Raw genomic sequence first — 13,494 nt, 5'->3', positions numbered from 1 at the left:
TAATACATAATATACTTCCAATCAGTCAAATAGAACAACATTAAAAAAAAGTGGGAAAAGAGAAAAAAAAAAAAAAACACTTCAAAGTTTGGGTAAAATCATCCACCTAACAACCATTAAAAGCACTGAGAAGAGAAGTAAAAAAAAGAAAAAGGAAAAAGCTTCAAAGTTTAGATAAGGTCATCCCCCTGGCAATCAACTGCGATGTCTGCCATTACCCTTGCCCGAATTTTAATTGCTGCTGAAGCAAATAGTGAAACCTTATAAGTTACCTTAGAATCGGTATCAGACAGAAGGTAATAAATTTTTTCAGAAATGGTATTAGACTGTAAATTGGACAAAATAGATCCCATAAATTTAGTTCTTGGACCAGTATATAGTGAGCAAGAAAACAAATAATGAGGTAAATCCTCAATTTCTGGGGCTCCACAAATACATAAACGGGAATCCTTAGGTGTATGTGAATATCTACCATCAATCATAGCTGAGGGCATTGTTTGAAAGCGGAGAGCTGTAAAAGCCTGTCTAAGCTTTAAAAATGTAAGATTCCCTAAATAAACAGCCATTTGATGGTCCAATTTATATAATCTAAACCATTTAGAAAATTTCGAGTTATTAATAGTCAGTCTATCCAGATGCATATCTTGGTTAAAGATATATTCACGAAGTTTCTCTCTTGTATTCCAACTGGAAGGATTTTCAGTTAAAGCAGGATATGTTTCAAGCAGCCTCTGGTATCTTGAGCTCCATACTTTACAGCTTGGTATATAATGAAAGCACAACTTAGGAAAAACCTTAACCATAGAGTCTTTTACAGATCTCCAATAATTAAATAAAGTAAAATGAATTCGAGCTCTAACAGAAGGAAGGCCAACCTCCGCCCGAACCAAGGCTGCAGGCGTGCCAGGTGGAAGTAGGAGTAACTTCCTAAGAAACATATTCTGGATGGCCTCTAGTTTGGCCAGTTGGGAATCATCCCACCCCCATACGGCCGCGCCATAAAGAATGTGGGTTATAACTTTGCTCTGGAATATTTTAACAGCAGGCGCTACTAAGTGGCCCCCTGCCTGATTATAGAATCTAAGGATTGCTCCAATTAATCTCACAGCTACTGCTCTACTGGCTTCTATATGGGGCTTCCAAGAAAGATTTTCTGTAAAGTGAATGCCGAGATACTTAAATTCTCTGCATTGTTCAATCTGATGACCATTAATAGAGCAACGAAAAACAGCGTGTCTTTTCCCAAAAACCATTACCTTTGTTTTCTTGTAGTTAATAACAAGCTTTTCCTTTGAACAAAATGCCTCTAACTTGGAAAGTAACCTTCTCAAACCTATACGTGTAAGTGAGATTAAAACCATATCATCGGCATATAACAAAATAGATATCTTTTTAGATCCAAGTGTAGGCGGGAAGAATTCTGGGCCAGAAAGTACTGGGATAATATTATTCAAAAATAAATTAAAAAGTGTTGGTGCCAAAAGGCATCCTTGTTTAACTCCTTTATTTGTGGGAATGGGATCAGTTAATGAGCCAGAAGTACCAACTCTAATCCTTGTTGTTGTATTGGTATAAAGTTCCTTAATCAGAAACAATAAGCGATTGTCTATATTGGTATTGGCCAGTTTAAGCCATAACAAGTTTCTGTCAATTGAGTCAAAGGCTGCTGCTAGATCAATGAAGGCAACAAATAGATGTTTTGTAGGGCCTTCGATTCCTTTCTGGGCTAAATAATAGAGAGTCAAACAGTGGTCAATAGTGCTCTGGCCTTCCCTGAATCCAGCTTGTTCAGGATAAATAATCTGGTTATTAAATTCCCAATCCTCCAACCTGTTTAATAAATATCTACTGTATAACTTAGAATCCACATCCAGCAGGCTTATAGGCCGATAGTTATTAGGATCTTGCCTATCTCCCTTCTTATATATGGGGACGACTACACTCTGCTTCCAGCCTACTGGAGTTATCCCAGTGTTATTAATTTGGGTAAATACCTTAGCTAATATTGGAGCCCACCAATCAGAAAAATTTTTGTATATTTCTGGGGGCATCATATTTTCTCCTGGGGCTTTATTCAATGCCAGAGCTGCAATCAGTTTTTTTATCTCGGATTCTGAAACTGGAGGCCATTGAGGCAGATCGGTATTTTTTAAAACAGAAGGAGAGTAATGCGCTGCATTTGTAGCTCCATAGAGCTTACTAAAGTGGCTATACCACTGTTGTGGTGTAATATGCCCCATAATAACCGGTCTAATCTTATTCATGCTAGAGGCAGTTATATCCCAAAACTGTTTCTCATTTTTTTCTGTAACCGCTTGCGCTAGTTGTTTCCATTGCGTTCTAATATATTCATCTTTTTTGTGTTTTAAAAGTGCCTTATAGGCTGATCGCATAGAGGCTAAGATTTCAGGAGAGATATTGTCGTTATTTCTAAGTGCCTGCCGAGAGCACTTCATCAGTGCTTTCCTAGCACTTTGACATTCAAAATCAAACCATCTGTTAGTTGCTACCGTGTTGGGATTAAATTGTTTGTTACTTACCAACTTGGGCCTAAGCATTTGAATGATAGTTTGGAAGGTATGTAGAATATCTGAAGTGGAATTTAAAATAGCTGATTGTAGGGATTTAAAAGTAATACTCTCCAGCATCTGATGGACTGAACTACCCAGATTAATTGACCACCGTATTCTCCGTTCCCCAATATGAATTCCATTTAAATTTAAGTTTAAATTTAAATTTTGGGGAGATGACCAGGGAGTACCAGGGAGATGAAATGACCCAGTATTAAATAATAATGACAAAGGGAAATGATCACTTTCAACACGACTAATAACTTCAAATCTACAAATATCAGGAACCAGGTTTGCAGATACTATTATATAATCTATTGTACTTGTTCCCCTGTTGGTAACATACGTATATGGACCCGATGTCCGATCATAATGGGTTCCATTAAGGCACAGCAAGCCGTGCAAAGAAAGAATTTCTATAAGTTTAGAGCCCGCTTTGTTGGTAATTATATCCTTTGAAACCCTAGGAACTGGTGCAGTATAAGCAATTGATCTTTGGTTAGTACTCTCCACCTGCCTTGAGTCATTTCCGATTCTAGCATTAAAATCTCCACAAAGTAAAAGCCTTGTAGAGGGATATTGGCTCTCTAAGGAAAATATGGTTTCAGATAAACTATCCCAAATATTATTAGGACCTACGTTCTTTGCTAAGTTAGGGGGGAAATAAACATTTATACAGATTAAAAAACCAAAATTCCTGCTCTTGATACCTAGCACCTGTATACAATGTGGGAAAGCACTAGTTATTGGTTGAATCTCTGCCTGCAGATCTACCGATATAAATATTGTAAGACCACCACTACCACGGCCTCTTGTACAACTTTTAGCTGCGGGGACAGAAAATGCTTGAAATCCATAAAGAGATGGCAAATTAGTTTCAAGGGCCCATGTCTCTTGTAAACATAGAATTTTAAAAGTTTGGAGGTAATTTGCAAAATCTGCATCATGGAACTTATTTCCCCAGCCCATGATATTCCAACTTAATAAGCTTAGTTGTCAGGCTGATGTAAAGTCCATATCATTATCAATGTTCAAGAGTTCTGTTTGAACTGGACCCTTTCGTTTGTTAGTTGCTTCATGCGGGGAGGGTACAGTATTAACTCTCTTAGGTTCCAAAGGTTGTACTGGGAATATAGTTGTAAAATCCTTTTTATTCATTGATAAGAGAGCATCAATAGAACTCATGTCTAAAGCCCTCTCTACATCGTGGGCCTCAGCGGTAGTTATTGAGTTCCACAGTGGTATGGCCAAATCCTTTGTAGTAAGCAGCATATTTTTAAGGTCGTCCACTCTGGATGTGATGTCATGTTGTTCTATATTAATTATTAAATCACTTAAATCTGTGGCCAGTTTCTCTGTGGGTTGCCTCTCTGCCGTGCTGTTGGAGATTTTAACTGAATTGGGCTTCGGTGTGGTCTTACTCGGGGTCCCTTTAGGGATTCCTTTAGAGATTGTCAGGTGGGCATTACTTTGAACTGCAGGCCCCCCATTATCATACTTATTAGGGAACAGAGGAGATATAATTTGATCCCGAAAAACCTGTGCTGGGATTATTTGGAATTTGAATAAAAAAGGTTTCATTTTCAGCAACATGAGAGGAATTGTAGATTGTTCAAAAGATAACAAGATTCGTTTATAAGTTGATGTATTAGGAAGCCATTCCACATCAAGGATATCAATGTCGTAGAAGGGCACCTGTAGAAGTTGGCTCAGCGAGGATCTAATAATTCTCTTGGATCTCCATCTACCGTTGTTTATATTGTTGTAGGCAATTTGCAACATAACTTGGTTTACCTGTAAAGTCCTACCATGGTTTCTTTCCCCCATCTCCTTAAAAGTTGCTGATAGATTGCCTCTGGGGTTATTGATAGTGGAAGTCCTCGCTTTACAGGGTATTTCTCTATTAACATAATCTAAATTCTCTTTTGCCACTAATTGCTTCTGCATAAAAGTCTCAAAGGAGTGTTTGAGAAGCTCTACCTGATTAACAATTTTCCCTAAGCGCTCATAAATTGAAATGACAGTGTGAGCTGTTAAAAGGCATTGTTTTGTCACAAAATCCGGTGGATTTAACTTGTTTTGCTTTGTGAGTTGTTCCTTCTCAGTATCTGGCAATTTCTCCCATACAGACTCATTTAGTTCCAGGGACACCCCTCCACCAATATTAGCCGGTTCATTCCCTGAAGATACTAAAAGTTCAGATAAAAGCTCATTTTCTTGCCCCAACACAAGAAAGTTGTTAGCAGTTGGAATTGAAAATTCTAAGTTTGTATTTGCCAATTTAGATGGAGTACTCGCAGTTTCCTCATTAACAAGTAAGTCATCAATTTTAAGCTGTTTGGAAGCTTTATTCTGCTTGTTTGTATCAGGGCTTGTTCTAGAACGTTTTTTATTGCCCATATCAGTAGTTTCACCACACACTCTCTGCCAGGTGGGAGGGGGGATACTCCAGGGGCCTGCCTAGCCCCAAGGACGCTGCCTCTCTCACCCTCGCTGCTGCTGCTGCTGCTGCTGCTGCTGCTGCGCCGCCTCGCCGAGGACGCTGTTCCTGGGCCTCTTTTAAAGGGCCCTGGGCGGTGCCCTCACCTTGGTTGCTGTTGTTGGGCTGCCAGGTGGGAGGGGGGATACTCCAGGGGCCTGCCTAGCCCCAAGGACGCTGCCTCTCCCACCCTCGCTGCTGCTGCTGCTGCTGCTGCTGCTGCGCCGCCTCGCCGAGGACGCTGTTCCTGGGCCTCTTTTAAAGGGCCCTGGGCGGTGCCCTCACCTTGGTTGCTGTTGTTGGGCTGCCAGGTGGGAGGGGGGATACTCCAGGGGCCAGCCTAGCCCCAAGGACGCTGCCTCTCTCACCCTCGCTGCTGCTGCTGCTGCTGCTGCTGCTGCGCCGCCTCGCCGAGGACGCTGTTCCTGGGCCTCTTTTAAAGGGCCCTGGGCGGTGCCCTCACCTTGGTTGCTGTTGTTGGGCTGCCAGGTGGGAGGGGGGATACTCCAGGGGCCAGCCTAGCCCCAAGGACGCTGCCTCTCTCACCCTCGCTGCTGCTGCTGCTGCTGCTGCTGCTGCGCCGCCTCGCCGAGGACGCTGTTCCTGGGCCTCTTTTAAAGGGCCCTGGGCGGTGCCCTCACCTTGGTTGCTGTTGTTGGGCTGCCAGGTGGGAGGGGGGATACTCCAGGGGCCTGCCTAGCCCCAAGGACGCTGCCTCTCCCACCCTCGCTGCTGCTGCTGCTGCTGCTGCTGCTGCGCCGCCTCCTCCCCAGTTATCAAGAACAGAAAGATCTTCATTCTGATGTATGCAGATGATTTAGTACTCATTTCCCTATCTTGTTTAGGTCTCAAAAATCTAATGAATGCTTTCAGTGTCTATTGCCATCAAGAACACTTGTCAATAAACTACTACAAAACCAAGGTAATGATAATCGGCAGAAACTCTCCAAAGCACAAATGGATCCTAGACCAACATAACATAGAACAAACCCAACTATTCAGATATTTGGGCATAGTTTTCAGTGAGTCCCTTTCTTGGAAAAACCATAGGGAGGCAGTAAAACTGAAATCTGACAAAACAATCAGAGCTTTGCTGAAATTCTATTACAGCCAGGGCGGCCAGTTGATTGAACCTGCCTTAAAAATTTTCAACAGCAAAGTTATTGCCCAGATGCTTTATGGTGCAGAAATATGGGGATCAGATTGCAACACTGTCAAAACCTTGGAAATATTACAAAACAAATTTTTCCGAAAGCTCTGCGCTTTACCAAATGGAACTCCTGCACCTTTTTTGCGCACTGAATTTGGCTGCCCCTCAGTTAAAACAAGAATAGATTTTACACAGATAAGATATTTTAAACATATTGCTGTCTTACCAACTAATAATCTCCCAGCTTTGTGTTACTTGGAAATGTGCAACAACCAGTTCTGGAAATCAAGTTTTCAAATTCTTTTACAAAAATATAACTTTTCTGAGTTGAATGCTGTTACTGGCATGGATAAGAGGCAATTAAGGAATCAGTCCTCTTTTTGGACTGATTCAAGAAAAGATCTGCAGTCAATTAGGACCTCACAATTTTCCTTTTGGTTCTCCTTTTTGAAGACTGAACATTTCAGAGCCAGATATTTGACTAAACTCAAGTCGCCTACTTTGAGAATTGCCTTCCCTGAGCTACGACTTCAAGTAATGCCTACTGCGGTTCTAGATGGACGCTACAACAAAGTGCCTTTTGAGAACAGACTATGCATCTGCAGTCAGCCTCAGGTGGAGGATATTGTTCATTACTTGTTCATTTGTCCATTGTACAGCGACCCTAGAAAGAAATTTTTAACACCCTTGCTGTCAAACAAAAGTGGGAGCTCTACTGTTGATTTGGTCCAATTCCTTTTGAGTGACACCAACGACTGTGTAACACATAGAGTGGCTCTTTTTGCCATGGCTGCAAAAAAGATTAGAAAGAGAGAGTTAAATAAAATTGCCATAAATTGCCAGGGAGACACCAAGTATTAATTAGACTTTACGATTATATCATATTTGTTTACTAATATCCAGGAAAGATGTCTCTTTTTCCATTTGCCCTTTTTAACAGTTAACTATTTTTAACTGCACATTAAATGTTGGGACATTTTTTGTCCTTTGTATTCTGTGCCTTTTGTTTTAAATGTTAAATGTTTTATGCTTTTTGATAAGCTCATTTTGTTGTGGCTTTGGCTAGTACAATAAATGTTAACTTGAAAAGAAAAAAGGAGCTTGGTTTCTTTCCAAACATCAAAAGGTCATTTGATCAAGCAACCTCACTGAAGTCTATTGCCTATCGATCCTGTGGATATGTGGCTCAGACTGTAACAACAAAAACAAACATACTCAAAATCATCTGGATAGACCTGCCAGAAAAGATTGGTCTGTGATGCGGTTTTAAACTCAGGCAATGTACTCAGCTCTCGAATCTCTTCCAGCAGATCATTCCACAATTTGGGGTTGACTGAAGAAAAAGTCCTCTGGTTAACTTTTGCCAACCTGATCCTAGCTAACCAAAGTAAGGAGCTTATCGCATGGACAAAAAAACCAACTGCACCCCAACGGCATGCAGCCAGGTTGCAAGATGCAGTTGGGAATTATCGCACGTAATTTGCCACTGATTCTGCTGGGCAAGTACAGCCCAGCTGCATCCTGGTTCCCAGGCACGCTTCAGAGACCGCTTTTCAAAGTTGGAAAGCTCCCGGCTTTGAAAAATGGCCTCCGAAGAGCACCTGCGACTTGGGACGAGGGCAGGCTACACTCATCCGGTGGAATCGGCAACAAATTAGGTGCAATAATTCACAGCTGCATCCCACAACCTGGCTGCATCCTGTTGGAGTGCAGTTGGGTTTTTTGTCCATGTGGCAAGCTCCTAAATGTCTTCCCAAACTGAAGTCGAAGGCTTTTACTTCCTAAAGCCTTGAATGTACAGGGTGGATTATACAGAAAGGTATTTTGTAGGTAACCTGGATCCAAACTATGTATGACTGCTCTTTTTTTGAGGAGCAGCTATCCCTAGCTATCTGGAACCTACCGGAGAGATAGGACCAGAACCACTGAGGCACAGTGCCCTTATTCCCAAAATCTTCAGGCGTTCCAGAAGGATACTAAGGTTGATTATACTGAATACTTATGAGAAGCCAAAAGAACCAACAAGACACACTCCCCCTGTTGATGATCTGCAAAGATCATCCACCAAGGCGACCATACCAATTCAGTACAGTGCTCCTTCCACATTCACTGGGGTTAGGGCACAGGACCCCTATGAAAGTGCGAAAACCATAAATAAATAAAAAAACACTACTTTTAACCTGAGAGACCAACCTCTCCAGAAATCTCTAGGTTCTCCAACACAACTCTATGCTCAATATCTGCCAAAAGGTAACCATAGAATCATGCTGGAGGACCTAAAAATGCCTAGAGGAGTGTTTTCTCTAGTATTCTCTAGATCCTCCAGTATAATAATAATAAATAATAAAATATTTATTTATAGCCCGCCTTTCCGTAGATCAAGACGGGTTATAACAATTTCAGTTACAGGATAAAAACACGATAAACAGCAAATATACATTAAAATCACAGTACAATTCACAATATCATGAAATAACAATATCCAGCTAGCATAGGATGTTCAACAACAAAAATAATAACAGGGGGGGGGGGAGGAAGGAGGCTACAAAGGAAAGGAATTAGGGGAAAGCTTTTTGGAACAGGAAGTTTTTTAGTTCCTTCCTGAACCGGTCAAGGGAGGTGGCCGAGCGGAGCTCACTGGGAAGTGCGTTCCAGAGCAGAGGAGCCGAGATGGAATAGGCTCTACGCGATGTTGTGGCATATTTTGAATCTGGGACTCTCAGCAAATGCTTCCCAGCCGATCTGAGTGTGCGGGGCGGATTATATGGGGAGAGGCGGTTCTCCAAGTACCCTGGGCCCAAGCCATTTAGGGTATAACTCTTTCATCAATTTCCAGCAGAATCTCTGCTGGGATCTGGATGACCTAGGACCTAGGTATTCCCAGAGAGACTAAATTAATCAAATCCACAAATAATCAAAACCACTAAAGTCAAAGCCACAAATGTGGAGGGCCGACTGTATTCTGCTCTAAAGTCTGTTTGAAATGGGTCTAGGAAAGTCATCCAGCTATCATCCAAGACTGTCTGGAGTTGGAAGGCAACTGGCCTCTCAATAACCTTGCCCAAAAAAAGGAAGATTTGATACTGGTCTATAGTTGTTAAAGTGCAGAGGGTCTAGGGTGGGCTTTTTAAGAAGAGGTCATGCCACCACTTGTTTTAAACAGATAAAAAACTATCCCTGAGAGATGTATTAATAATGTGTAGCAGCTGAGATCTAGCTGCATCTCCTCCCTGGACAACTAGCCAAGGAGGACAGAGGACAGGTTGCCTTTCTTAGTCATCCTAGTGGTTTGTCCACATCACCCACTGAAATTGATCCAGTATAATTCTACTCATGGACTTGCTTGACACCGCATTGTCAGCTTCTGCTGGAATGACAGCATCAAAGTCAGCTCTTATCTGAGAGATTTTATCTAGGAAATTATTGTTAAAAGCATCACAGCAAACTGTAGAAGGCTCTAGAATTGAGTTCAGGGGGGAAAGCGGCTAGGTTAGACTGTCACCACCTTGAATAGTTCAGCTGGATGTGAATTCACAGATGGAATAAATGCAGAGAAGAAGGCATTTTTGTTTGCACTATTGCCACCTTATAGGAACAAAGATTTTCTTCATACTGTGTGTTGTTGCATATAAATCAAGTTTTTCTTCATCTGCACCCCAGTTGTTATACTTCCTGTTTCAGCTCCCTGGGATCTTCTGTATACCAACAAGGCTGATTAGTAACAGGACGGAAAGGATGTGTGGGAACAATTGTGTCAATAGTGCTAGTCAGGTCTGGATTCCATTTGTTGATTAGAGCTTCAAATGACTGTTAATGATAAAACCTTCTAAAGCTTTCTAGAATCCTGAAGGATCCATTAAGCTTCAAAGGTGGACCATCTTGATAGCTCCACCACCCCTTCAGGGACAAACAATAGCTGTGAGGTAACTCTGATCAGAAAATGATCTATCTATGACAACACAGAGGTATTAATTACCTTCGCCCACAGATCCACCTGTTCAGACTTGAAAACACAATCAAGGGTATGACCTGATGAGTCTGTGGGCTCACCATGACACACTGGCCTCAGTTCGGATGCTGAAGTCACCCAATATGAAAAGTCTGGGTGACTCCAATAGCAACCATGAGCTCAGCCTTGGAACCTGACAGGCAATGGGGTATCTGGTACACTAACAGAATCCCCAGTCTATACCTGGTCTTCAAACTCAGGTAAACACATTCAGTGTGATTAAGTTCCCTAACAAGTAATCTGGCCAGGTTAAGATTATCTTTATAGACCACAGATGCTCCACACACACCACACCATATACTTTCCATTTGTTAAGCACCCCTACATACCTAACACTATATTTTGGAGTCCTCATATTTTTATATCTCATATTTGAAGACAGCAGGTTTTTGAGAGATCAATGACCTTTCAGGAACACTAGGTCAGGTTCCTTCCTCCCAAAGCATGTGTATATCAAGGTCAACAAAACCATCAAATCGAAAGTGCTACTTACTCCCCCCCCCCCCCCAAGTAATCTGCATTTCCTTGCAAAAACTGAGAAAAACGATCTCTTCACATCTAAAGGAGTAAGCCAATCTGCCTAGCCCTTGTTGTGTTCCCAGCCAAACTTTTTCATCTATCATCTCAGGGATATGTTTCTAAATAAATAAAACCTCCTTAATCCACTAAAAACTTGGAGTCCTCCAAGTCAGTACCGGTATATTTTGGTACATATGGTCCAAAAGGTACCCAAGTCTCTTGCGAAGCTAATTTCCCCAACATTTGAAGCATTGCTAACAGCTAGTGGGGATCCCCCAGTCCTGCCATCTGATCTTTGGGTAACACCTCCCTGCTCCTACCAAGGTATCCTAGTAGGAGAGTCTAATCTCATGTTGGTACAAAACAATACACTGACATGATAGTTTGCCCTTGTGACCCTCAAAAGCCTTTATTTAGCTCTTTGTTGACATAGAGATTAAAACTAGAATTAGAAAGTCCCAAATTTTAATCGGATCAGCTGAGTACCTTACTGGGTGATCTTGGTCCAGTCTCACAGGCTTGAAGTGAGGATAAAGTGAACTACATAAACTAGTTTAGGTTTCTTGACTGAAAGGGAGCATAAATCAATCATCTACTACCTTGACTTGTGCTTATGCATGTGTATGGGTATGTGTAAGTGTACCTGCAAGGCATTCTGAATTTATGGAGCCCCTAAAGTGAACCTATCATGGGTTTTTCATAAGATTTGTTCACAGGAGGCTTGCCATTGCATTGCTCTGAGGCTGAGAGATTGTGACATACCTAAGGGGGGGGGGGGGTCTGCAGCTGAACAGGGATATGATCCTTGGTCTGCCAGAGTCCTGGTCTATCACTCTAGCCACTAGACAACACTGGCTCTATATTGATATATAGATCTTATATCTCAGGGCTGACTCTGTCAGCTTTCCAGGTGATGCTGGATTACAACTTCCAGCATTTCTCATTATTTGCTTTGCTGGCTAGGAATGCCAGGAAGTGACATACAAGACCTGAAGGATCTACATAATTTCCACTCCTTATTTGCAAGGTAAATAATGACATTAGATTGTAGTTCCAGATGGGAATCTAATCAACAATGAGCCATGAAACTCACTGAGGTGACCTTAGAACAGTTACTGGTACTTTCTCAGCTTGACCTATTTCACAAGACTGTTGTGAGAATAAAGTAGAGAGGACAAGAGGCATGTGTTCATTTGAGGAGAGACTGGATATAAATGTAACTAATAAATACATTCTGGAGAACAAGGGTCAAATCCTGGCTTGGCCATGTTAATCCACTGGGTGACCCTTGGGCAAGTCACAATGTCTCAGCCTCAGAAGATGTCAATGACAAATCCTCTCTGAAGAAGCTTTCCAAGAAAACTCCATGATATGGACCAATTTAAGGTCACCATAAGTTGGAAACAACTTAAAGGCACACAACAATAATAAATACATACTATATATCAAAAATAATAGTTTGCCTATTCTATCTTTGCTTCCTTAATGGTGTTGGATTTTTTTGCTGGAAAGAAAAACGATGGAAGAAACAGTATGAGAGGTGGAGGGTTCCACATGGAAGACAACCTCTGTAAAACCATGCAAATGTGACAGCAAGATAAAACCTTTCTCTGGGGAAAACAGAGCAATAAGGGAAATACAGTATTTGTGCCAAAACTCAAAAATCTGAAAGAACACTGGCTTTGGACCACACATGCATACAGTGTAGTAATGAAACAAAACTATGACAAGCTTTCATCCTGTGGGGAGGGGGAGAAAGCTGTTGTTTGTGAGCTCACAACCTCCAGGAATACATTTATTTATTTCCCAACTCAGAGATAGGTTCATTCGCTTGGGCGTCTGTTTATTTTTCAGAGCCATGACCTCCCCTTCAACCAGCCCCTTAGTTCAGCTTTGCACTAAACTGACTGAAGAGGGTGGAGAGATGAGAATTTGTTTAAAGGAGAGAGATTTTATTTAGTCTACCCTCTTCAGTCAAAGCCTTGTTCAAAGCTGAGAATACATTGCTATGTATGATGTGTGTGTGTGTGTGTGTGTGTGTGTGTGTGAGAGAGAGAGAGAGAGAGAGAGAGAGAGAGAGAGAGAGAGAGAACAGAATATGGAGTAACAGAGTGGTCCCCAATAGGCAAAGGGATCAGGCAAGGCTGCATCCTATCACCCTACTTGTTTAACTTATATGCTGAAAACATAATCAAAAAATAGAATTAGAATCAGAAAAAGAATGAGCGAAGATAGGAGGCAGCAACATTAACAACCTAAGGTATGTGCGGACAACACCATAATATTAGTAGAAGACATTCAGGAATTGGAACAGATAGGGGCTGTACAAACTGGCAGAAATGCCGCCCCTTTCTGCCCTGGATGGAGGCCTCAGCAACAAAACGCAGCAGCCTCTGGGAGGCCTAAAAAGGACCCATTCCCGGTGGGTTCTTTTTAAGGTGTGGCACTGTTTGGGCACTGCGCAGCATGGATGAGATTGTGGCACGCTCCATCTGTGTGGGGGCATGCCAAGATGGCACCCGGGGTGCGTGGTAGGGTTGCATAAAGTAAACAAAAATAAACGCTCAGCCCGCACACACTCCTAGTTTGGGCCCAGGCTGGTGCAAAGCCCCTTAACAAGGAAGGTTAAACATGAAGGTGCAAAGTCAGGTCTGATGCTGAACATAAAGTAAACAAAAATAATGACCACAGAAGAAATACACAAATTCAAACTAGACAACTAGGAAATTGAAATAGTTAAAGAATTCCTATATCTAGAATCAAACAT

At 41.8% G+C, this 13,494-nt stretch overlaps 2 protein-coding genes across 2 annotated transcripts in view; both read right to left on the bottom strand.

Annotated features, from left to right (window-relative positions):
* Positions 1–13,494, bottom strand: part of PROS1 (protein S) — a 75,182-nt gene that overhangs the window by 59,641 nt on the left and 2,047 nt on the right. The window lies entirely within an intron of this gene.
* Positions 146–3,541, bottom strand: LOC149319742 (uncharacterized). The gene is made up of 2 exons (XM_089508151.1): positions 3,002–3,541; positions 146–238 (listed from the first exon to the last, which is right to left on the bottom strand). Exons 1-2 carry the CDS (start codon positions 3,537–3,539, stop codon positions 171–173), a joined length of 606 nt encoding a protein of 201 aa, XP_089364277.1. The 5' UTR covers positions 3,540–3,541; the 3' UTR covers positions 146–170.

Source organism: Sceloporus occidentalis, unplaced genomic scaffold (genome assembly GCF_023333645.1).
Source record: "Sceloporus occidentalis isolate IW3139 unplaced genomic scaffold, rSceOcc1.0.p SCAF_2, whole genome shotgun sequence".
In the NCBI taxonomy this organism is placed as follows: Eukaryota; Metazoa; Chordata; class Lepidosauria; order Squamata; family Phrynosomatidae; genus Sceloporus; species Sceloporus occidentalis.
This window is presented reverse-complemented; position numbering and strand designations above follow the sequence as displayed.

Excerpts from the sequence above, each read along its gene's own strand:
- LOC149319742 (XM_089508151.1), bottom strand. The coding sequence starts at position 3,539 with ATGGGCTGGGGAAATAAGTTCCATGATGCAGATTTTGCAAATTACCTC. Across the intron at positions 239-3,001 it reads TATAATTACCAACAAAGCGG|CAATTAAAATTCGGGCAAGG; the intron begins GCTCTAAACTTA and ends TTGCTTCAGCAG.